The following is a 23,424-nucleotide window of genomic DNA, read 5'->3' as shown; positions in this document are numbered from 1 at the left end:
TTTCGAAGCCGCTGTGGTAATAGGCTTGGAAAATCTAATTTTCGGTTAATGGTTATACCATTCGCTCGAGAACAAACGAGATTTCGGCAAAAAGCGACAAAGAAATCTTCGAAATATAGGAGAACCTGTACCGAGAAAAGAAATGCAGCCACAACAAAGATATCCAGGGCAAGGTCCACAGATGCGACCGTTTTCACAGGCAGGATTTTCTCCCGTATGTTAATTTAATGTTCCCATTCAAACAATCACTTTGTCATAAGAATAAAACTGATCAAGATACATCTACTGTAGCCTGTTGGTTTCGCGTTGGTAAACACCACAAATCGGTCCTACTAATAATAGAGAGCACAAAAGTCTGGTTAAGACTGGTATCGTAATTTTGAATTATTTGAGTAAATAAATATTTCTTAGTATCTATATAGTGTTTATTTTTCTGTGACCATTGAAAATAATATATCAACTACTATTCTGGATATTTATTCATAGATCGGCATCTAGACATTGTCGCGCAATCAGCTGCAAAGTCTGGTGATGTGAAGGAGTCAAATAGCTATTTATTTGCATAAAAATAAACAAAAACAATGATGTATGGTATATAACTTGTTATTATTCAGTTATTTTATTAAATTAATGTGTCTTTTTAAATTTAAACATGATTTTTGTATTTCCACTCGTAGACTGTTCAAATTGGCGACTAGATAAATAAACTAATAATGTTATGGTGGCGGTGAGGAAACGTAATTAATCAGTAAATTGATTCGAATGTCAAAATATCCTATCTATTTTTTGTGGTAAATGATATAGTTGTTTACTTTGTATGTACTGCCATTGGTAATATGTGTTATAGTATATGTAATAATCATCCATTTCGTAACATTTTGATGAAAAGATAAATGGAATTTCTATACTTTATTTATTAGAAAACAAATATCAAACATGCTAAAACAAAGGAAATAATACTTAATGTTTAAAAAGTTTACAAAACATGGCTAATTTAATTTGTCTGACATATGTCTTTTCTGCTTCTTCGGTTAAATGGTCACTGTCTTGAAGAAATGCACTCTTCTTAGGATTTATAAGTCCTCTTACTTTCCAAAACATAACTCTGTTACTGTTTCTAAATTTGTCTTGTAGTAATCTGTTGATAGAACTTGAAGGGAGGGGGTTTGGTTGATCACCGAAACTTTGGCTAAAGAATTTTGGGGGCCCACCCCTACACGTTTCATAGCCTTGACGTGGCGTGGAGGTCTTCCATTATTTACATAATTACTGTATGTAATGGTTGTCTAATATGAACATTGCCTGGATATAGCCTTTCTGTGCTGATTGGGCTTAAAACACACATACTTAATATTACTATTTGAACATTCTTTCCTTTTTTTTTTCATCTCCATTCCAAATCCATTTTTCACTTACTCTATCCTTTGTTTACAACGAATCTGTTGTGACATCTGTGAGTTGTAAATGAGTGATAAAATACAATATTAAAGACTGAAAAAGTTTTTAAAACATATGAAAATGACAAAATAACATGATTAAACTACAACTAGCATAAAAACAATATTACACACTGAAATTGTCACAAATTGTGTACCTCCAGACTACGGCCGCCATGTTGGAGAAACAAAAATGTTGAAGTCGTGACCGTATGTAAATAAATGTCTACAGAAATGCACCAAAAACATTTATTTTAGCTAAAAATAAAAGAATATCACTATTTAGATACAAAGAAACTTTTATTCAATAAAATAAATCAATATTTCGGTACCAGTCTTTACCAGACTTTTGTGCTCTTTACCACTCTTTGTTTAATAGTACCCCCACAAATGATTAACAAAATTTTTTTTTGGAATATCTTATTTTAATTCTTTTCAAATGGCTGTCGACAGATATACAAACAGTGTTTCTCTGAGAGTTAACACAATTAAAGGAGGTACAAATAGAGAGACAACTACAAATTAATGCATGTTGTGAACGAGTTAACCCTGGCTTCATTTATGGTAAACAATTTGTAATACTTGTGTAAATAGTTCTCTTTACTGAACATTCAGGCACTTAAAAAATATATAAGGTGTGGCACGGTGATGCTTCGTATACATGATCTTAGGATTCAGTGAATAGGAGAAATGACGTCTCCCTTCAAGGAGTGATTGGGAGAAGTGAGTCTTGAAAGGGGATAAATTGTACTTCATTGCCAGAAAATTTTATCACATCAATATGAAGTATTTTAACATGGACATGGACATGTACCAATCTAACAAAGATAAATAAATACATGTGAGATTAGTTATATACTGAAATTTCATTTTCTATACCTTCAAATGAATAAGTACAAGTTTTCCTGAAAAAGAAAAAAAGGTAATGGAAATAATCTTTGTTCTGTCATTATGATGACTGCACTGATATTGTAAGTGATACTAATACACAGGTAAAATTGATCTCCATAGACATACATGTACATGTATGTTTACATTGTTTAGTGCAGTCTTCCAACAGGAGGCACCAAGCGATTTTCACCTGTTGGCATTTGAATTTTGTTACAGAACTTCAACAGAAAAAAAAATTGATTTCACCTGTTTAAGCCTTAAGTTCTCCTGTTGAAATAAAAGTAATTGAAATCCCTGTTAGTGAGCATTATTATCAGATTTATAGTTACACATGTAACTTAAATTGATGGATGAATCTGTATTTTGAAGTGAAAGTATATTTTCCAAAAAGTTTCCCATATTATTTTTCATAAGTGACAATAGTTCATTCCATTTTAACAGGTTAATTATTTTTGTTTGGGCTTATCAAAACAAAGTGTTACTTCAGACCTTCAGCATTTTCTATAAACAATGATAATTTTAAAATTGGTTTACATACATGATTCTACAAATTTGAGACCTGTTAAAATGACAGTATTGTCAAATTAATTGTGGAGTAGAAATTAATCTTAGAAAATGATTGTATGTTCACAAAATAGTGGTATATCCTATCGTGATTCATTTTTTGATTGTCGAACCTTTGTCAGCTGATTGCTCCTTGGAGATTATTTACCTGTCATACAAAGTACATTTACCTGTTTAGATAGCAATTAACACCTTTGTCAGATTTATGACTCTTCTAATTAAAGAAATGAGATTGAAATTTTTTGTCACTATTTTTTATCATATACTTCATAACTTAATTTTGTTTTGTAAGAAAATGGTATGATGAACTTTATTTGTAAATAAATTACTGATATTAGGTTGTAGCAGATATTGTGAAGACGTGTCCTGTGGACGCACAATGTTTTAACTGGGCATGTCCAGCAAGTTTTCCTTGCATACAGGATGTGTGTACACGCTTTATCGAGAACCCTAGGGGTGTACTTATTTTTGTGAATTCAGTAATAAAAAAAATCTGTTCTTAATAAATTCTTTCCAATTCTAATGCAGTACAGTTTTCATCAATCAATACCGAATTTACTATAGTTTCTCAGATTGAAAATCAGTATTTTATTTGCTAAGTATTGTACATGTGTATGGAAGTACATGTACCATTAAATAATTACTTTAAACAAACCATATTAACATGTGCATGTATAGAGGTTTCCCTAGCAATTTTTAGAATGGCGCTGCACCATGCTGTGCCCCCAACCCGCTATACTGCCCCTTGGAAGTGCCATTCACTTGCCTCCATGAAAATTGTAATTGCCCTCATATCACCCAACTCGTGATACATGATGTATATGCCATGTACATGTATGCAACAAACATTCTTATGATCATCAACATGTACTGTACAAAACTAGTACTCTCCTGTGCCAATGGATTCAGAGACAGAAGCTCCTTGTTTTCACACTTATTAAATAATAAAATAATTGAATGATATATGTATGTACATTTTGTACTTGTACATGTATATTCATGACGTTTTTGATATATACTACAGAATTCTTACCCTGAGCCACTGCAAAAAACAACTAGAGGCATTGACTATGGAATATATATGGAAATTTAGAATGTATTCAGTCTTTTTGTATATACAATTTCACCTGAGTTATCTTTCTTAAGATAGAAAATAAAATGAAAATGATGCCTGTCTGAGAAAGAAGTTTTGTCAGAGTATTTGACTACAAGTAAATATTTTACTCAACTTTTTGTAATAGATATGGGACCAGTCATATGCTACAGTTGTTGGATGTTATATTGTTAATAAATTTATTGAACGAAACATGCTATCATATTATGGTGTAAATTCATCTCTCAGAATTGGATAAAATAGTAAATTATTTGATTCATATCTAAGCAGTAAATTCTCCTTTTCAACTGAATTTTAATTTATTACTTTAATTTTTCACAAATGTTTTGGGAAAACACTTAACAAGTACATGTATATATAACAGAGCTGTTGAAAACTGTTGGACAGATCAGACCATCATATTTATAACACACAATCTACAACCTTGTCTGACCAAGATGTTGGGCAGGTATTTTTGAAAAGCATTGTGTAGTTCCCATTCAGGTCAATATTTGCAACACCTATTGTCCAGCAGGTATGAAAATGAGTTTGACATATTTCAGTTTTTGGTCCCATTTTCAAATTGGTCCAAAGGGCAGCTTGGATAAGATAGTCTCCCTGATAACTCACTTTGTCCTTTGCTGCTACTAAAAGTGACTAGAAACTTCAGTGTTGTTTCTTGTAAATGATCAACTCATGTATATATACATAAGCAACCATTGATAATTAATTGTCATTCCCTGTAAGAATAAGGCAGTCGGTGCAACATAGTATGAAAAAAACCCACCATTTTGATAGTGTAATTTGACTATTTGCACCATCTGAATCAAGGAAAGCAGACAAGATTTTCCATATCATGTTGGACCATTGAGTTAGAATTTCATTTAAATGTACTGAAAATGAAATTTCAAGGGCAGATAACTGTCAAAAACCTCATTTTTCTAAGATTCTATTTTAAAATATTCTACACAAAGTGATTTAGAGATCAAATCATATTTTTTTTTAAATAAAGATAGTGTCATTAAGTGATAATACATTGTCAGATTGGTGGGGTTTTGACAAGCATGTTTCAGATATTTTCCATTTTGCCTGATTCCTACAAACACTTATAATGCACACAAATATTTCAAGGTTATCCTTAGCAAATAATATGTACATCCCAGACAACAGTGTCTAATGGTTTATATACTGGTATATGGGTACATGTAATTACTGTTGTCTAGTGTAAAGACTGTTTAGATAATTTATTTCATGCCTTTTCCTACAACATTTAATTTTACGAATCTGAATCCAAGATTTTCATTCCTCTTATTTATTTATTCAAATTTAAGTATAGTTCGTGCAATCTAAGATTTTCATTCCTTTAAATCTGTTATTAATTGTACATCCATGTTTTGGAAACAATGTTCTTCAAACATTTGCAGGATTTTTTCCTAGAGTTATCTCTCATTTTACACTTAATACTGAAAAAACAGTTCGTGTTCTGTTCATAGAAGCACTCTGTTTTTACATTGTACATGTACTACAATGTACAATGTATACAACAGTTGAGTTGTACATTAACTGTAAAGATATATACATGTTTTAAAAAGAACTACCAGAATAAAAACTTTTATTTGTAATAAATAATATTAAAAATAACATATCAGTAGAATAAAAACAATATTCATGGACATATATATGTTAGGACTATGTATGATACCAGTGATTTTGTTACTTGTTTTAAAAGCAGTCCCAATCCTTTATTTTTGGGAAATTTTTTGCTGTATTTTCAACATATTGGGAAAATATTTTACAGGGGACAGAAATGAGTTATATGCCAAACAGGAACTGAATATTGATACCTAACTGACGAATACATATGTATGTACTCCCAATATTCATTATTTTAAGACTTGCCTAAAAAAACATTCCCCAGAAGTGAACAAAGAAACCAGCCGAGAAATCACGTCTCGAGGATGATTTCACCGGTTTTCAAAAAATTATGCCTGATAATTGGGAATTTTCCTCCCTATGGGAAAAATATTTTACGACATTTTTAGAAAAGTCTCTAGGGGAAAACAGCCAATATTTGGCTGCAATAAACGGGTAACAAAATCACTGGATACTTAAAAATACAGATACAGGTAAATTTGTCTTCATTGAATACTTGAACATGTACATTTGTAAATGTATATACAAATGTACATGTACTGAAACATGCTAAATGATAAGACATTGTGTACACATGTATGTTATTGCTTGTATAACAAATTTGTAAAAGTTCAAACATGTACAGGAAATAACAAATTGGAAATATGTCTACATCATTACATGTAAATTATATGACAAGTAGAAAATATGCATTGCATTGTGTTTGCTTTTCAATGTTAAAAATAATATACAGTATCCCCCCTATTTTAATGGTTCTTATATGAAAGTGAAATGTCCTCAATAAAATTAAATGGTACATAATGTAGGTGCAGGACAGCTAGGTAAATGATATTTCAAAGGCCCAGCATCACAAATTGAGGGTCCCAGACCTCTGACCAGTGCTACCAGTAATTTGAACCCTTTTATTCTGAAGCTGAAAGCACCTAAAAAGTCTGCAAATGGTTCAGGATAGGTTGAATTTGTGACAATTTATTTGCTTGATATCTCTGTTGTCTCCCTTTTTTCAAATATAACTTTGTACTTTTTTGGCACATGAAGCATTTCACAGGTCCCTATTAAAGAAATGGAGGGGTCACTGATTTTAAATGAAAATCGCCTGATCAAGTTACAGGTAAACATAAATAGAAAATTCGTAGATAAAGTGTTGCCAATACATGTTCTCTTTCCTGTTCCAAATGGAATATAATTTTGGTAAACATCATGGTCTTCGGGCTTTAGCTGTCCATTGGAATCAAGAAATCTTTCAGGATTGAGTTTGTCATGGTTTTCCCAGTATTCTTCTGAGTTGTGGATGTACCAGATATTCAGGAAAATCATTGTTCCTGAAATGGGAAGAAGAATGACAATGAGTAAGGCTTTCTCAAAGAAAGATACACGTAAAATGTACATTGTATACTGAAAGGCTTGGTAACAGAGCAAGTTCAGTTTTCTTAGTTGACCTAAGGGTATTGACTTTGAAAAGGGCTTTTTCATGGGTAGATGTACATCTGGCTTGATGGCAGTACAGTAATATTTGAAAGATTGTAGTTTATGCTGTTGACTTATTGGTACTGTATTTGTATTTTCAATTTTCAGTGGAGGGAAAAAAACTCAAAATGTTAGTGCCCATGAAAACCAATTATCTTAGAAAAATATTGTGCAAAAAAAAAACGTTTTAAAGTATGAGCAATTTCATGATATTTCCAATGAAAATTAAAGAGGTTATTGCCTCAGTCTCCTCCAAAAAGAGAAAAAGGAAAAATAATAAAAATAAAGGTACTTATTCCCATTACACTCCAGATGTCATAAGAAATAGTTTAGGGACTGTTGGCCCAAGTACCCTCCAAAAGGCCATAAGGAAAAATAAAGGGACTTTTGCCCCATCACCCTCCTAAGTGCTGTAGGGAAAAATAAAGGGGCTATATAAGAGTTAGAAATAGTAGCCTGCCCACCAGTCCGAGACTGGCTATTTTTTGGCAGGGCTGGCTAATTTGATCAAAAATCTATATAGCCATATAGAAAATACATGTGCATGTGTATAGTGAAAAATTCAGGACTGGCTAGAATTTGAGTCAGTTTCCTACCTTGGCTATACTGCCCCAAAAGCGGCAGGAAAAAGGAAAGGGCTATATCCCCATCCCCTTCAAAAAACTTAGGAAAAGTGTAAAGGGACTCAGTACCCATCCCCTTCGAAAGGTTCGAAAAGTAAAAGAACTATTGCCCCTATCCTCTTCAAAAGGCTATAGGAAAAAGTGAAGGGACTTTTGCCTCTAGTACTCTTCAAATGCTATAGGGAAAAGTAATAGGATTATAATTGCTCCCATTCCCTCCAAAAGTGGTCTTTAACTTACCTGTTGGTATCCTGTATTTATCTATTTCTATTTCACTTCTATTGGTATGGGGTACATTTAGGGCTGTCAATGATGTTAATCTCATTATTTCCATTATGGCTGCCTCTACAAGAAATTCACAGTTTTCTAATCATGGCATACATTTGTTAACTGAAAAAAAGTATTTAATACATATTGAATTAGAAATACTTAAAGAGCAATTGTGACTGTTTTATTGATTAAAGTACCAGTAATTATTATGCATGTTTTTTTTTTATAATTTGTGTGTACAGTGAAACCTGTATACACTGAATTTCTTTTGGAATTTAAAATATCGATAAGGTCATATCTAGAAATAGTAGTCTGCCCACCAGCCTGAGATTGGCTATTTTTTGACAGGGCTGTCTAAATATAGCAAAAATCTACATGTATATAGCCATATAGTACAATGTAAATGTATTGAAAGAGTAATCAAGGGAACCAAGGTTCTAGTGGTGATCATTATCCAGGGACAAAGACCAGACATAGAATAAATTATACTGGATTGGCTAGAATTGGAATGAGTTTCCTACCCTGGTAAGGATGGTTAGGACAAGTGTCTGGTTTACCAAGATTCAAAATAAATTGAAACTGATTTAAACATATTTTAAAAAGTGTATTGTTTAGACAGTTCTTCAAATTACTCGATGTTAGAATTTGACAGCTTTTGCCGTACACGCAGTTGCTGCTTTCACTTATAATGCTTTTGGCGAAGTTTAAGAACAGGGCAAATCCATTATGCTCATTAATATGTCAAAGGTCAACCATACAAAAAGCAAGTCATATTCAAGTAAATTGAGTTCTTGTGTGTACATTGTACATTTTTGTACATGCACAATATGTAGAATATAGATTACAGATTTTTTTATATAAAAACTAAACTCAGCCACTACAAATGTACCTCTTCAAAGATCCTTAAGGAGTTCTAGTTATTATTTCAATAACCATTTTACATGTTTAATGCAACATAAAAACTGCTAAATTATTACCAGTACTAGAGTAACTAGACCCAACTGAAATTTACTGGACATTGGTCTTGATCATACTGTTTAAGGAACCACTTCCAGAACTCTAGAAGCTAGATGTAGGAAGAAATGAACATCTTTTATTTTATCTAACCAGTATTTCTCAACAATATCATGAATATCAGTGTCATCAAAATGAACAGTCTGATTATTATCTGCTCTTAAAAACTACCCTCATAAATTGCCTTCATCATTCACCCACATTAATTGTTAGAAGTTGAAAAGGCAAATATTTGAAAATATACATGCTAAGAGATAAATCACATTCTACCCATGGGCAATCCTACCTGTATATGGCAGATGTGACCTGGCCTCTATTCCAATCATACTATCCATCCCCATGGTATTCTCTAGTTCTTGGTAGATTTTCTCTGTGATCTCTGGATGAGTGGCTAATGCCAGTACTGTCCAATGCATGATGAAACATAAATTATCTAGCCCTGAAATACTCATTAATATTACTTTGGGAGTATTTTATGTGTAGCACAAGATACGAAATTTGGGGTGTGCCTCTTATTTTTACTGTTTATTTTGCACTGTTATACTCCCAACATACCGATATACAGGTATAGGTATGTACCATGACTTATAATGAGGGCTTATGTTTAAATTGTATTCTTTTTAGATTGCAGGTTTTAAGATATATGTGACATGCTATGAAATGAAAAAAAATGTATGCTTACAGTCATTTCCTTCAAAATTATCAATGACTAGCCCGAATAATAGAGGACTGTATAGGATTCAACTAGCCCAAAACAATAAATGTACACATCATTTCACTACCCCCAACTAATTTTTACAAGACCTGGGCTTCAGACTAGTGGCTAAAGGCGAGCACTGTGCTTACATGTATTTCATTGTGCCATTGGTCAGGGCATCATCAGTCTTCACAACCAGCTAATGATCTTGGTTTTCTGGTTTTATTTTTGTATGCATTGTACACTATAGTTGACGTTTGTACTATTGCTCATTGCACTTAAAGAAATACCAATTAAAGTTCTAATTAACAAAAGTATGATTTCAATTGTTCCTGCCATATACATGTACATCAGATTCTATGGTAATTGAACACAAAATATGTGTTCATACAGACAGACAGACTAAAAAAAAATATTAAACCAACCTGCCATAAAAAGAGCTGTGAAGGACATAAAAAGATTGTTTCTGTCTATAAGCTGTTGTTGGGAGATAGTGAGATTTGAGGTATTCTTTCCTGTTTCCATGACGTCCACGACCATGTCCATAATATCATAGATTTTGCCAGTGTAATTGTCTACATGTTCCTTGTACATTTTCTTATTCAGTTCATCTCTTCTCTTAAAGGGAAAAACATACACGTACAGTACAATACTACATGTACATTCAACATTCCATGTATGTGATGTATGTTGATAATATAAAAATGAAAATTTGCTAATATTTTGATCTCCGCTGCTTTAAGTTTGGAAAGGATATAATGTATTTATAACAATTACACTAAGTTTGTCTATTCTTCAGAACAAAAGTACACAATTTTGCTTTGCTCATTTAATTATTCATTCTATCTGCATGACTCCCAATTTTTTTAAATAAATACATGTTTAAGATTAGAATGAAAGAATCCCACTAGCTAAGAGTTTGCAATGCTTTATTATTACTCAGTAATATTTACATGTACATGTATATCAAATATTGACCAGTGACAGATCTTGGTTTTTCTTTGTGGAAAATTTGGGACAAAAATAGAAAAGTTTAGCTTGGAGTCCCACTCCTTTTTATCATATTTGTACAACTACTTTTTTTTTTACAGATGTATATTGTTATATATGGCTGTCGTCCTTGTTGTCATCTGTAGACACTTGGTTTTGCTTGTAATAACTTCAGTATTAGTAACTCCTGAAAATACCTGTGTTATTCCTTCGATTTTTCGCACGACTTCCAATGGAAAGTGTTTGATGAACGAGCAAAGGTTAATAGGATGAAATGGGCTGAGACCTTCCAAGGCCTTCCTGTTGTCATCCAGTAAACTTTTCATATCTTCCTTTGTCCAGTCTTTGAAGTTGATTCCATAGCATATGTTTGCAACAAGACTGAGTGAAGCAAGCTGAAGATCATGTATTATATCTTGTTCCATATTGTCTGAGCTTGCCCATCTGAAATTAAAAGACAGTTTGGAAATTCTCCAATTGCCAATATTCACCAAAGACAAATTACATATGGCTACTGCTAATCATTAAGCGCTGGCCATGGTGGCATGTTGATAATTTTTAGAAAAATATTTTAATCACCTTCGCTTATTCAGTTTCATTTATTCTAAACACTCCAAAACAATTCTGTCAATCTTACACTTCATGTGTTCAGCACTTAAAGAAAGCTTGCTGGTGTTATAATTTTTTGGTGAGTTGGAATGGAAAGTTAATGTAGATGTACTGGCCAATTCAGCAACTGTAGTCAAATAAAGTTCTGAAACATGGTCAACCATTGTTGATTGCATTAGTAATAATAATATAAATACCTTGAGAAAAATATAAATAACTTAATCAAGAAGTAGATTGATGAACAATCGTTGTGTAAACTCCCTTAAAAACTTTCGGCATGGACCAAGGGTATATAGGTATCAATGGTAAATATTGTTCTTGATCAAAAGTTTTCAGAAGGCCAAAAAAAAAGATAGTCTTGTTTCCTGCTACCAGCAAGAAACAATCTACACTTTAACAGTGCTTGAGCCAAAATGGCCATAAAATAATTAGGGTAGGCCACAAAAAAATTTGGAAAGGTACATTTAGGGTAGCAGAAAACAAACATTTTTTTTGGCCTAACTTTATATGGTGTTCTAGGATATATGGAAATCAGAGGTTCCAAGGATAAATGAATTTAATTATTCTGAATTGAAATTACTTTTTCTTTTTGTCCTGGTACCTCCTGGATCCAACATTTTCATACTTGTTCTGGAGGACAGAAAATGAAAATATTATAGCGTATTTTGCATTTATAATTTGCTGTATGTTTAAATACTGACCTTTCAAAAAGAATGTCTAAAGTTTGTTCTGCTTTAAAAGTAAAAGAATTGCTGGAGATTTTGTTGATTGCAGAACGTATTATTCGAGTATGAAGCTTCCATATTTTATCATATGGTCGAGACCCTATCCCAGCACCATGTGGTGTGATTACATCAAAATATGGTATATTTGGCCGATCCAAAACATCTAGGTTGGAAAAAATCTGAAATATAAATCACTGGTATTTATAAAAGATATTGAAGTTCAGCTAAATTTAGATTGTCCATTGTTTGTGTAATTACTATTGAAACCTGTCAAAACTGAACCCAGAAAATATTGGAAACCTAGCTGTCTACATAGAACTGTTTTCTTAATCTCTTCATGTAAGTTTAAATGAATTTTTAACATGACTAGCAAATACCTGTCTAAACCAAACACCTATCAAACCTAAACACCTGTCTTAACCAAACACCTGTTTCAACCAAACACCTGTCTAACCAAACACCTGTTGAAATCAAACACCTGTCTTAACCAAATACCTGTCTAAACCAAAACATGTCTAAACCAAACAAATTCTACAGTTCAAGACTGTCTTAACCAAACACCTGTCTAAACCAACACATCTATACAAAACACCTATCTCAACCAAACAAATTCTACAGTCCAAGAGGGGTTCAATATTGACAGTTTTTCACTTCTTAAATATTTTTACACTCACAAGCAGTATGATTAAAGTACTTGATTCAGAAGTAAATATTGTTCACATGAAATTCATGTGAACTTAACATATACATGTATGTTATCTTTATGTGAAATTCACTGAACATGTAGTTCATCATGAGATGAAACATTCACACGAAATTCATGTAAAGACTAGATTTACATGAATTTTCACACAAATTCAGGTGAAAATCATGTTGAATAATTTGCCTTATGAGGATCTAAAGACTTTGTAAATCTGGTATTTATATTCTTATATTTTGTATCATTTTATAACTGCAGGGACCTAAAATGACATTGAAGGATTTTTAATGACTCAAATACTTCTCTGTCTAAGAATCAGGCAAAATGTGTACCAGTATTAAGTGTGGCACATGAAAAAAAAAAGTGCAGAGGTTTTATTGCATTATCAAAGTATTTATATCTCATTACCTCAAGAAATAACTGTCAAAGTGTTTATAAAGTTTGCCTTTTTAATACTGGTTGACATGAAGTATGGAACAATGGTGAGAAAATTTTTGCACTTTCTCTATAAAAGCAGTAAACATATCTTGGTCACAGATGCTTTTAGATAAATTTAAAAACCTTTTCAGTTGTTTATTAGATGTATTGAATATATTTGAGGCAAAAAAGACCAAATTTGAGAAAAATGATGTGCCACTCTTTGCCTGATTCTAACACAGAATGGTACTGAAGTCATATCTGAGGTTAGCAGTTTCATCTGCTTTGTGTTTTGTACCAGGGTTGGAAACTTGAATCTTCCTGTTGTCAAATGCAAGTGATACTGTAGTATTATTTTCTCATTAAGTACCATGAATATCAACATTATGGTAGTTTCTTACACTTCTTAGTAAAAGGTGTTACAGTTTTTAGACTTCCTGTAAGCAGTATTTTTAACTCTTTATTTTATCGTGTATGATATCACAACTTTTTTGAAAAGTGCCACTATTTTTAGTTTGTAAATGTATTTAAAGATAATCGTTATTTTTATCTGTCAATTTGTCTACCGATATTACGAAATTTTATTGACATATTGTGTAATATTAACAAACTGTAATCTCAGACAAATAGTGTCCATATAATAGTGTCAATTTTCAGTACATGCATGTACCTAAAGTAATGAATCATGTGGTATTTGTAGTTCATGGTCATGCAGCCAACTTTCACATATTTCTTGATGTATATTTATATTAGGCCTGAAAAAACAAAACGTCTGTTTCCTGCTACCCTACATACCCTATTATTAGTACCCACCCTTAATATTTTAATGTCCATTTTGGCTCAGGCATTGTTAAAGTGTAGATTGTTTACCCAGTTACCGAATGTGAAATATTTTATGAAAACATAAAAATGATTTTCCTATCTACCCTATTTTTTTGTTGGTAGCAGGAAACAAGACTATTTTTTTATTAGGCCTTAAGTTACTTGATGCATTGTTTCGTTTAGGTAGATAATTGGTTTACACAGGCACCACATGCATTGGAACAAATTTTTTTAAAGGTTTGAAGTGATTAGAAGATCATGTCTTGTTTTTGTTATAACAAACTTTCTGAAATGTATTTTTACCTATTGATAGTGTAAAGTGATAGAAACGATCTTCAGATGCTTTATTGGTAGACTCATGGCATTTTGCTCCAAAAAGTGGTATATAATGCTCAACAATGCTTTCCTTTGTGACAAGCCTTATATATGTACACCTTGATGGCTCACTTTTCTTTGAATTGCCACCGGAAGCAGCTAGAAGTTGTCTGTTATTTTCAGACAGTGCGTAAGATTAGGGCTGTATTCCAATCTCAAGAGTCTCATTAGAATTATGACAATATCGGTCATTTATAGCAATACAACCCTTATTAACAGTCCTTCCAAATTTACAAGAAATGAAACTAAAGAAATACATGTGTAAGTTACCAAAAAAATACTGTAAACGGAACATGGAGCAAGACTGGGAACCATGGTTATTGATATACTTATATTGCATAATGATTTTGTTCTTGTTTGGTACAATCGTTGACTGGTAAAGTACATTTACATAGATAACTTTTTCAAAGTGTTTTACTCACAAGGTATTTAATTATGAAAAAGTCAATAGTAAAGAATAGTTCTGAGATTTCTTGTATGAGTACATATTGTATTAAAGAAATGTTGAATCATTGAGCTCAAGGTGAAGTAATGGCATATCCAAAAATACCTATACCCCAGTGAACGTTATTTGTAAATCATTCTTAACTGATTGAAAGTTGGCATATTTTTTAAACTTGTTATATTTTAAACCTTTTAATTTATTGACTCAGTAACCCAATAGTATGTAAATGGATTGTGTTGTATGTACTTAGAGATATAGTGAAAAATAGCAAACAAATGGCTATCCGATATCCAGGATATAAGTTTGACCTCATCCAAATAAAGAAACAACAATTTTGATTTTCAGTGGGGGTTTTTGACAGGTTAAGGTCCTCTATAGTAGATATGTTTCACATACCTTGGCAAATTTTCAAAACTGATTTCTGTACGAATGAAAAATTATAAATTTTAGCCATGGTTCATCTCTATTGAACTTGATTTTATCTAATATCCTTTACTGTTTGTCAGTTCAAATGGATTGATATTGGGAAATAATTTAATTTGGTTTATTATACAATTCTGTAAAAGTGTTGTTACATGTATATCCCCACAAACAAAGTTTAGGTGGGTATATAGGAATCACATATTCATGTCTGTTCATCTGTCTCTATCCATCTGTCAAAATTTCTTGAAAGCGCAATTCCTCCTAAACTGCTCAAGGGATTTTGATGAAATTTTATGGAAGATTGGGTACCATATGTAGATGCTCATGAAGGAATATGATTACTGATTACTGTTGGATAAGTTTAAAGGGAGAAAATGAAAATTTAGGGTTTCACATGTTTAAACCTCATATGTGAACTCCTCCTGCACTACACGAGGGATTTTGATGGAAGTTTAAAGGATGGTTTGGTATCGTATGGAGATGTTCATGAAGAAATATAATTACTGCCAGGAGACTCCCAAGGGAAGATAATCCAAATTAAGGGAAAAGCTTTGCAACAGCTTAATTAGATTCAGATTTAGTATAAATACAGCTCAGCAACTAAATGTCTCCCATTTGTACCTAAAGTTTTCATTGTAAGAGCATGCCGACAAAAACTGAAAGAGTTCTTGGTGGGAAATGTAGAGGGAAGGGAGAGGTGTCATTAAAACTGTCATGTAACGTGCTACAAGTATGTGGACAGATGTTCTTTCTTGGTTGAAATTCCTCAGAAATAGCCCTCCATTCTTCTGATTCTGTTGGACATGATACAGCTTCGTCTTTACACTATTGACCAATTTCTTAGCAATCATCAGGTATAAATGTGCATAAGGTATTGTGTGCAACTCTAAAATCATAATATTATATATATTATAATATCATAAAATTGAATATCAATCACTCGATGTCATAGACCGGGTTCTAGAGCTTTTCTGAATTTTGTATTCTGATGATAAATTCTGGGTCCAACTCTATTCAGTAGTTCATCAAAAACCTATAGAAGCATCCTCAAAAAGTTGAAGAAGGTCTGTTGATCCGCTATCCTCAATTCATTAGCAATGAAAAAGCTTCATACAATTAGGTTTACCCAATTTTGACCATATGGTTACAGGTTCAGAGGAAGGGGAATCCACTTCACCAGTTTTCTAGTTTAAAATTATATATCTTATATTCAGCATTTGACACAGAGGTGCAGTGGGAGTTAAACATGTTTAATGCCAATGTACATGTGTTTACTAGATCCACTTTCTCAGGTTTAAATAAACAAAACTACTATTTTAGTTAGTCTTTCCTTAATAATTAATATACCGAGCTACAATTTACTGGTTTATACACTTACATATTTAGATCATAACTTCAGTTCTATAATTTGAACTTGAAAAAAGACTGCCAATCCAATGTAGAATCCTTACACCTGAGCACCTTACAAATTCAAGTGTTACTGCTTGTACTGTCTGTCATATACATGTACATACTGGTACATGTTGATATAGGTGAAAGGTAAAGTGTACTTTTATTAGTACACATGTCAGAAATCCAGGGTAGTTATCTGATCATGTCTGATTAAAAGGACAGTTTTCACTCAGCTGAGGATAAACAGCAGTAGTGTTGTCCTATTTTAAGCTTCCCTCATGTAAATTATTGAATGAAAATAGAGCACATATGTAACAAATTTCATTAATTTATAAAAACATTGCTTTAGTTCATAGTTGAGGTAAAGCTTGAGTTAGGCCAAAAAATGTAGTCTTGTTTCTTGCTACCAACAAGAAAAAATAGGGTAGGTAGGTAGGGAAATTATTTCATTTTACAAAAATATTTAACATTGCATTAGTAGTGGAACAATCTAGACCTTAACAGTGCTTGAGCCAAAAATGGCCATAAAATGTTTATGGTAGGGGCCAAAAAAAGGGGAGGATATTAGAAAACAGACATTTTATTGTTATTTTTTTCAAATACTGATAGGAAGATTTAGAAAAAAAATATATGTACATTGAGAAACTTATAATTTGTTTTATACTGACCTTCTGTGCAATTTGGGGGTCATGGATAATAACAGCTCTTTGTCCTGCTGTTCCAAATCTTAAGCTGATTAGTTTTCCATATTTTGGAATCAGTTCTGAAAATGACAAATGAGGTTGGTGTCGATCTAGACGATACAGGCCTCCAATAAGCGGTAATGAAATCGGTCCAGGTGGCACCCGGTAGAATTTTAAGAGAAAGAAATCCTCAATCGTGTAGTAAAGGGAAAGAACTACCAAGACCAGGATCAGAATCTGTAATAAAAATGGATCAAAATCTGTAATAAAACTGTCAAAATCTGATATCAAATGATCAGAATATGTAATCAAATGATCAGTATCCTCAATTAAATAATTAGAATCTGTAATCAGATTATCAAAACCTGTAAACATATTGATCAGGAACATTAATCAAATGATCAGAATATGTAATCAAGTGATCAGTATCCTCAATTAAAAAAATTAGAATCTGTAATCAGATTATCAGAACCTGTAATCAAATTGATCAGGAACAGTAATCAAATGATCTGAATATGAAATGCAGTGATCAGAATCCTCAGATAATTAGAATCTGTAATCAGATTATCAGAACCTGTTATCAAATTGATCAAGAACAGTAATCAGATGATCTGAATATGAAATGCAGTGATCAGAATCCTCAGATAATTAGAATCTGTAATCAGATCATCAGAACCTGTAATCAAATGATCAGGATCTGTGATCAAATAATCAGAATATGTAATAAAAAGATGCAGTAACTTATATTCATGTTAAGGCATTATTCTTTGGTGAATACAAGATTCTGAGAGTGTGACATTTACCGACATTTGCAGATACAAATAGATATAATGTTACTGATTTAGTTTCTATTTAACCTAAATAATATTAGTCATGTTATTTCTTTGTCAAATATCAGGAAAGAAAAGAATGAGATTTTGATTTATTAATTTAGACATTTGTTCTGTCATTAAATGATTTCTAATGGGTCAAAAGTTTATAAATATATTTTGTTGTAAATTTCTTAAAAAAAGTATAAAGCAATGACCTGTTTCTGTATAATTATGATATAGGTTGTTTAGAAAAGTTGCAGTTTTTGAAGATTTGTGATATTAACAGTAAATAACTTATATTCCAGAGACCTGCCTCAATTTGTGTTAGATAAAACAAAAATGAAGAACTGTTTTGGTCAGTTTGATACTAATACAATGAATGTACAATTAAACACAAGGGACAAGTTAAACTAGCTGGTGACAATTAGAAAATATTTATGAGAAATTTAGTATTTACTCATATGTTTATTTTTAATCACAAGGCTTTTTTTTCGACATCAGAAGGCATTTGTTTTTCAACTTGAATTCTTTTTAGCTTTAGAAAGTAAATGAAAATAAAAAAAAAATTAATTACTTTTTTAATTTTAATTAATTTGATTAATGTTAATTATCCATACCACATGATTTTGATAATTATCTTTATTTCAATATAAAGGTTTGTGATAATTAAAAAAAAGAATTTTAATAAGTGTAATGAACCAGGTGTCAATCTGTTAAATGGACCAGTTAAACATCTTAAGGAGGTAGACCTAAGGTAAGGGACACAACTCTTACAAATCATTAGAATGTTTATATTAAGCATTTTACATCAATCTTATGTAAGCATCAAAGTAACTTGGATTGACTTCATTCTGTGTCAAATGAAAGCTTGATAGGCTTTGGTGAAATTGAATATAATACAAACACATCACTGATTCCTAGAGTTATGTCCCTTACCCTAGGTGTACCTCCTAAAAGCATACTTTTTTTGTATTTATACTTGTTTTGTAATTTGGTCAATATTTATTTTTGTTTATTTTTTTCTATTATTGAATTAAAATCCTGACTACATTATCATACTTTGTTAGGATTAACAAATTTCTTTTTTTTTCAAAGCTGCAAAAGTTGAAAAAGTTTAAAACTTTCAAAGCTAGTTGAAAACATTCATTTGTTGGAAGAAAACAGTTCTCCTTTTCACTAACTGCCATGTCTTGTGGGAAATACATTAATGATTTAAAAAAATGTAGTTCTTTGAACAACTAATTTTAGCATTACATGATATTTATAATTCTTTTAATGCACAATTATGTAAATTTACATGCTAAAATAGTTATACATTTTTATTTCACTTGCTTAAATCACATGAGTTTTTTTTCTTCTTTTCTTCATTCATATGAGAAGTAGTAATTTTTATAGTAGATTTTTTGTTATGATAATTTAATAAGTACTTATTTACACCTACCAGAAAAAGCATGTTCACAGTTCAATTTTGTTGAAATATTGCGGACTCCTTCTATGCTGTAGAACACCAAGGATTTTCCATATATACCCCATCGTTGCAAAGGGGCTACATTTGCGCAGTTATGGAACCTCCCTTTATCACAATTCTGGGACACAGAAAATCCGAAGTCATGCATGTTGTGAAGACTGAATGTATTTATTTATGTTTTGAATTAACATACATGCACCACCTTCTCATTTAAATATTCATAATTATTCTGTATTGACCTTTCTTTACTCCTCCCCATATTTTCTTCTCACTAAAAATGTAACTCCAATACACGTGGGTTTATACCTGATCAATGTTAGGTAGAACTAGGTATGAATGAAATACTGATAGTATTTAATTTCAGTACCTGGATTATTTCTCGGACACATTGCATTGTTGGCTCTGTGTTTGACTTGGTTCTAGTACAGCATAATGTAGGTTAAGGTTAAAAAGTGTGTCTTATTTAATGTTTTGGTTAATTTTTAAGTTAAGGCATCATATACCATCAGAAATGATTAGAATGTGTACCTTGTCTTGGTAGCAGTAGGAATATACCTATTTAATATACCACCTCAAACAAAGTTTAGGGGTACATAGGGATCAGCCATCTGTATGTCTGTCTGCCTGTCTGTCCATCTGTCTATCTGTTCCTCTGTCCTAGTGTCCACATTTTTTGTAAGCACAATTTTTCCTAAACTGCTCAAGGGATTTTAATGAAATTTCATAAGAAGGTTAAGTATCACATGAAGATGCGCATGAAGAAATATAATAACTGTTTTAGGACTCCAAAAGGAGATAATTAAATTAAGGGTTTTACATGGTAAAACTTTGAAAGCACAACTCCTCTGATTACACTGCTCAAGGGTTTTGATGTAATTTTATAGGAAATTTGGGTGTAAAATGTAATGATGCATGAAGGAATATAATTACTGTCAAAGGACTCTTTAAGGGAGATAATCCAAATTAAGGGTTTTACATCGCAAAAACCTTGTAAGCACATCTCCTCCTAAACCACTCAATGGATTTTGATGAATTGGGTGTCATATGTAGATGTGCATGAAGCAATGTAATAACTGTTTAAGGACTTCAAGGTGGAGTAACCTTAATTAAGGGTTTTTACATGTTAAAACCTCCTAAGCGCAACTCCTCCCAAACCACTTAAGGGATTTTGATAAAATTTTATTGGAAGGTTGGAAATCGTAGATGTGCATGAAGTAATATATTAACTGTCAAATGGCTCCTAAGGAGATAACCCAAAATTGGGGTTATATATGTTAAAACCTTGCAAGTACAAATGCTCCTAAACAACTCACATGGTTTTGATGAAATTTTATTGTGAGGTTGGGTATCAGAGGTAGATATAACTACTGTTGCATGTGTTGCCAAAAGGAGATGATCCGACATTTGAGTCTATTTGAAGCAGGGGGTAGTTATAAATTGTGAAAAGACTTGGTTTTGCTTTTTACCTGACTGGGCCGTAGACCATGTGAGCTTTTGCCATCACTTGGTGTCTGTCAACATCTGTTCACACCTCCTCTGAAACTACTGAATGGATTTGAATGAAACTAGAACCATGATTGTTCCTTAAGGTATCCTGCACGTAGTTTATACTATGATTTTTGATCTATTTAAAAACATGGCTGCGGTTACTAAAAAAATATAATAGTGATCAAACAACTGTTTTTTCTCTCACAAATATGTAAAAAATCATTAGGTTTAGGTAATTTTTGGCAGGGTAAAAGTGTTTAGCATGATGAGAGATACCTGTGTTCCAATTTTCCTTAAAATCTGTCAATTGATGTTTGAGTTATTGCCCTTTTTCAATATTTTTTGCTGTTTTTGATGTTATTTCAAAAATATTCTTCTCTGAAACTACTATTCCAAATCAAATGAAACTTGATAAGATTGATACTTAAAGTATTCTGCATGAACTGATCATTGAAAATTCTTGAAATATTGAAAAACATGACCACTGTTACTAAAATTAGATCATTAGGGTCAAAGTACAGTTTTTTGCAAATAACTAAGCAAAATTCTGATAGAGGGAAATATTGTTCATCAGACTTATTCAGATATTTACAATGATTTGCCCCTGATGTAGGAGTTATGGACCCTGAAACATATTTTTTTGTCATTTTTCTCGTGTACAGTACCTGAACCGATCCGTGCAACACAAAATGCGATCTGTCATTGATCAGCAATCAGTTTCCAATCGGTCACCGATCTGTCAAACCGATCTATTAAACTGGTGATCGCATCATGTGACAACAGAGCGGTCAATATATTTTATGGATTTCATTGTTTTCTTTTTAACTTTTACACATATTTATATTATGCAATTGATTTAAACATAAATTTATACATTTGTTTAACATTTGTTTTATTTTCAACAGATCATTTGTCATTTTACATGACATAACTGTGATCAGATTGGTCACCGGTCATTGGTTATTGATCCATCATTGATCAATCAGTTGGCGGTCATCGATCTGTCAAACTGTCACGTGCATTGGCTCAGGGACTGTACAACTTTGAAAATCTTCTTCGAATTTTTGCGACAAAATTTAATGAGAGTTTGCTTTATTGTTTTTTTTAGAGTTTCCTGTACAAACTTAAAAAAATTTTTCAACAATCGAAAAACATGGCAGTTGTTACTGAAAATGGAACATAGGGCAAAATGCTTTTATGCTATTTTTTCCTCAACTGTAGAAGAATAATGAAGATGAAAGCTACTCTTGAGATAAACATGATATTTTGAGTTGACTGGCTGGCTGTATTGAAATTTTCTTTTAGGAGGCTATTTTTAAAATGTCTGCCATTTGCAACCATTGTCACCAGTTGCTCTGATTCCAATGATTTTTTGTTACTTCTGAAAACATGGTATTCTAAGCTGAAAGGTGATGAAGAAAATTTGTTATGGTTGGCCATTTTTCCTGCAAAGTTTTATACTTGCTTTGAATATAGCAATATATTTTTCATAAATGCTGTTTAGCCATGATTTAACTTCATTTTATGTTCTTTCTCTGCTATTGCCCACTCTCCCCTTCTGACCCAAATTTTTTTCCAAAGGTTCTAAAAGTGCCTATAAGGCATTCCTAACATTTTATGATGGCTTAGGTGCTCAGTTGAACTTGCAGCATTCATCAATACATGCTCTTTTTCAACATTTTTATGTCAAACTTGGTAACAAAGCATGATACCTTTACTTACTTACTAAGCTAATAGGGAAATGTTTGTCAGGTGAGTGATTCAACACTTTCAAATTTTTAACAGTCTACCTGCTACTTTTTATTTTTTCCCTCCTACTTAAAATACTACTAACATCTCTTTGCTTTCTATGGCATCTTCTCCTGCATTTTGCTTATTATTTTAATCTAAAATGATTCCAAAATTAGATAATAAATAAAAATTGTTTTGTAATAGACCCTAACAATATGTTCATGAAGAACTATTTGGCTGTCTCTAAGTAATTGAATATTGGTATCCAAAAGTATATGTTTTATTGCAGTTATTAAAATTTGAAATGATTATTTTACCCAGATGTATTTATACACCTGTCTAAGACAGGATGTATTATGGTGAACTGTTGTCCGTCTGTCGTCAACTCTTCAGACAATAATTCAAAAACACTTTAACCAACTTTTTTGAAACTTCAGTGAATTGTTCATATATATTGATGTAAGCTCCCTTACGATTTTTTATAAATTTCAGGTTCTTCATTTCGGTGTAATGAATTTTTATACTTAAAAAAAGGGGGATTTTCAAGTTTTCACACAATAACTCATAAACACTTTCACCTATTTTTATGAAACTTTGGTGAATTGTTCATATCTATTGAAGTAAGCTCCCTTCCAA

The 23,424-nt window shown here is 32.0% G+C and overlaps 2 protein-coding genes across 4 annotated transcripts in view; one reads left to right on the top strand and one right to left on the bottom strand.

Annotated features, from left to right (window-relative positions):
* Positions 1-54: 54 nt before the first annotated feature.
* The window catches only part of LOC148603095 (SWI/SNF-related matrix-associated actin-dependent regulator of chromatin subfamily D member 1-like), a 73,947-nt gene continuing 50,577 nt past the window's right edge, over positions 55-23,424 (top strand). For both annotated transcript variants that reach the window (XM_088553722.1, XM_088553721.1), the window contains exon 1: positions 55-214. In XM_088553722.1, coding sequence (XP_088409848.1) covers positions 143-214 — 72 coding nt within the window. In that variant the 5' untranslated portion in view covers positions 55-142. The remainder of the gene's footprint in view (positions 215-23,424) is intronic.
* On the bottom strand, positions 5,580-19,711 carry LOC148603096 (steroid 17-alpha-hydroxylase/17,20 lyase-like). 2 transcript variants are annotated; one of them, XM_088553719.1, is made up of 8 exons: positions 19,543-19,711; positions 17,275-17,526; positions 12,009-12,211; positions 10,896-11,142; positions 10,134-10,326; positions 9,298-9,450; positions 7,968-8,072; positions 5,580-6,959 (listed from the first exon to the last, which is right to left on the bottom strand). In XM_088553719.1, the coding sequence occupies exons 1-8, from the start codon at positions 19,552-19,554 to the stop codon at positions 6,607-6,609; spliced, it is 1,518 nt and encodes a 505-aa protein (XP_088409845.1). In that variant the 5' UTR covers positions 19,555-19,711; the 3' UTR covers positions 5,580-6,606. The 2 variants fall into 2 exon arrangements, with proteins under 2 accessions (XP_088409845.1, XP_088409846.1); XM_088553720.1 differs by lacking the exon at positions 5,580-6,959 and having other exon boundaries at positions 7,981-8,117; positions 19,543-19,703.

The sequence above is a fragment of the Perna viridis genome, chromosome 11 (genome assembly GCF_037379345.1).
Source record: "Perna viridis isolate PV_CMFRI_1.1 ecotype Kerala chromosome 11, ASM3737934v1, whole genome shotgun sequence".
In the NCBI taxonomy this organism is placed as follows: domain Eukaryota; kingdom Metazoa; phylum Mollusca; class Bivalvia; order Mytilida; family Mytilidae; genus Perna; species Perna viridis.
This window is presented reverse-complemented; position numbering and strand designations above follow the sequence as displayed.

Coding starts and splice junctions, on each gene's coding strand:
- LOC148603096 (XM_088553719.1), bottom strand. Junction 12,212..17,274: donor ACCCCCAAATTGCACAGAAG/GTCAGTATAAAA, acceptor TTTATATTTCAG/ATTTTTTCCAACCTAGATGT. Junction 10,327..10,895: donor AAATCGAAGGAATAACACAG/GTATTTTCAGGA, acceptor TTTCCCTTTAAG/AGAAGAGATGAACTGAATAA.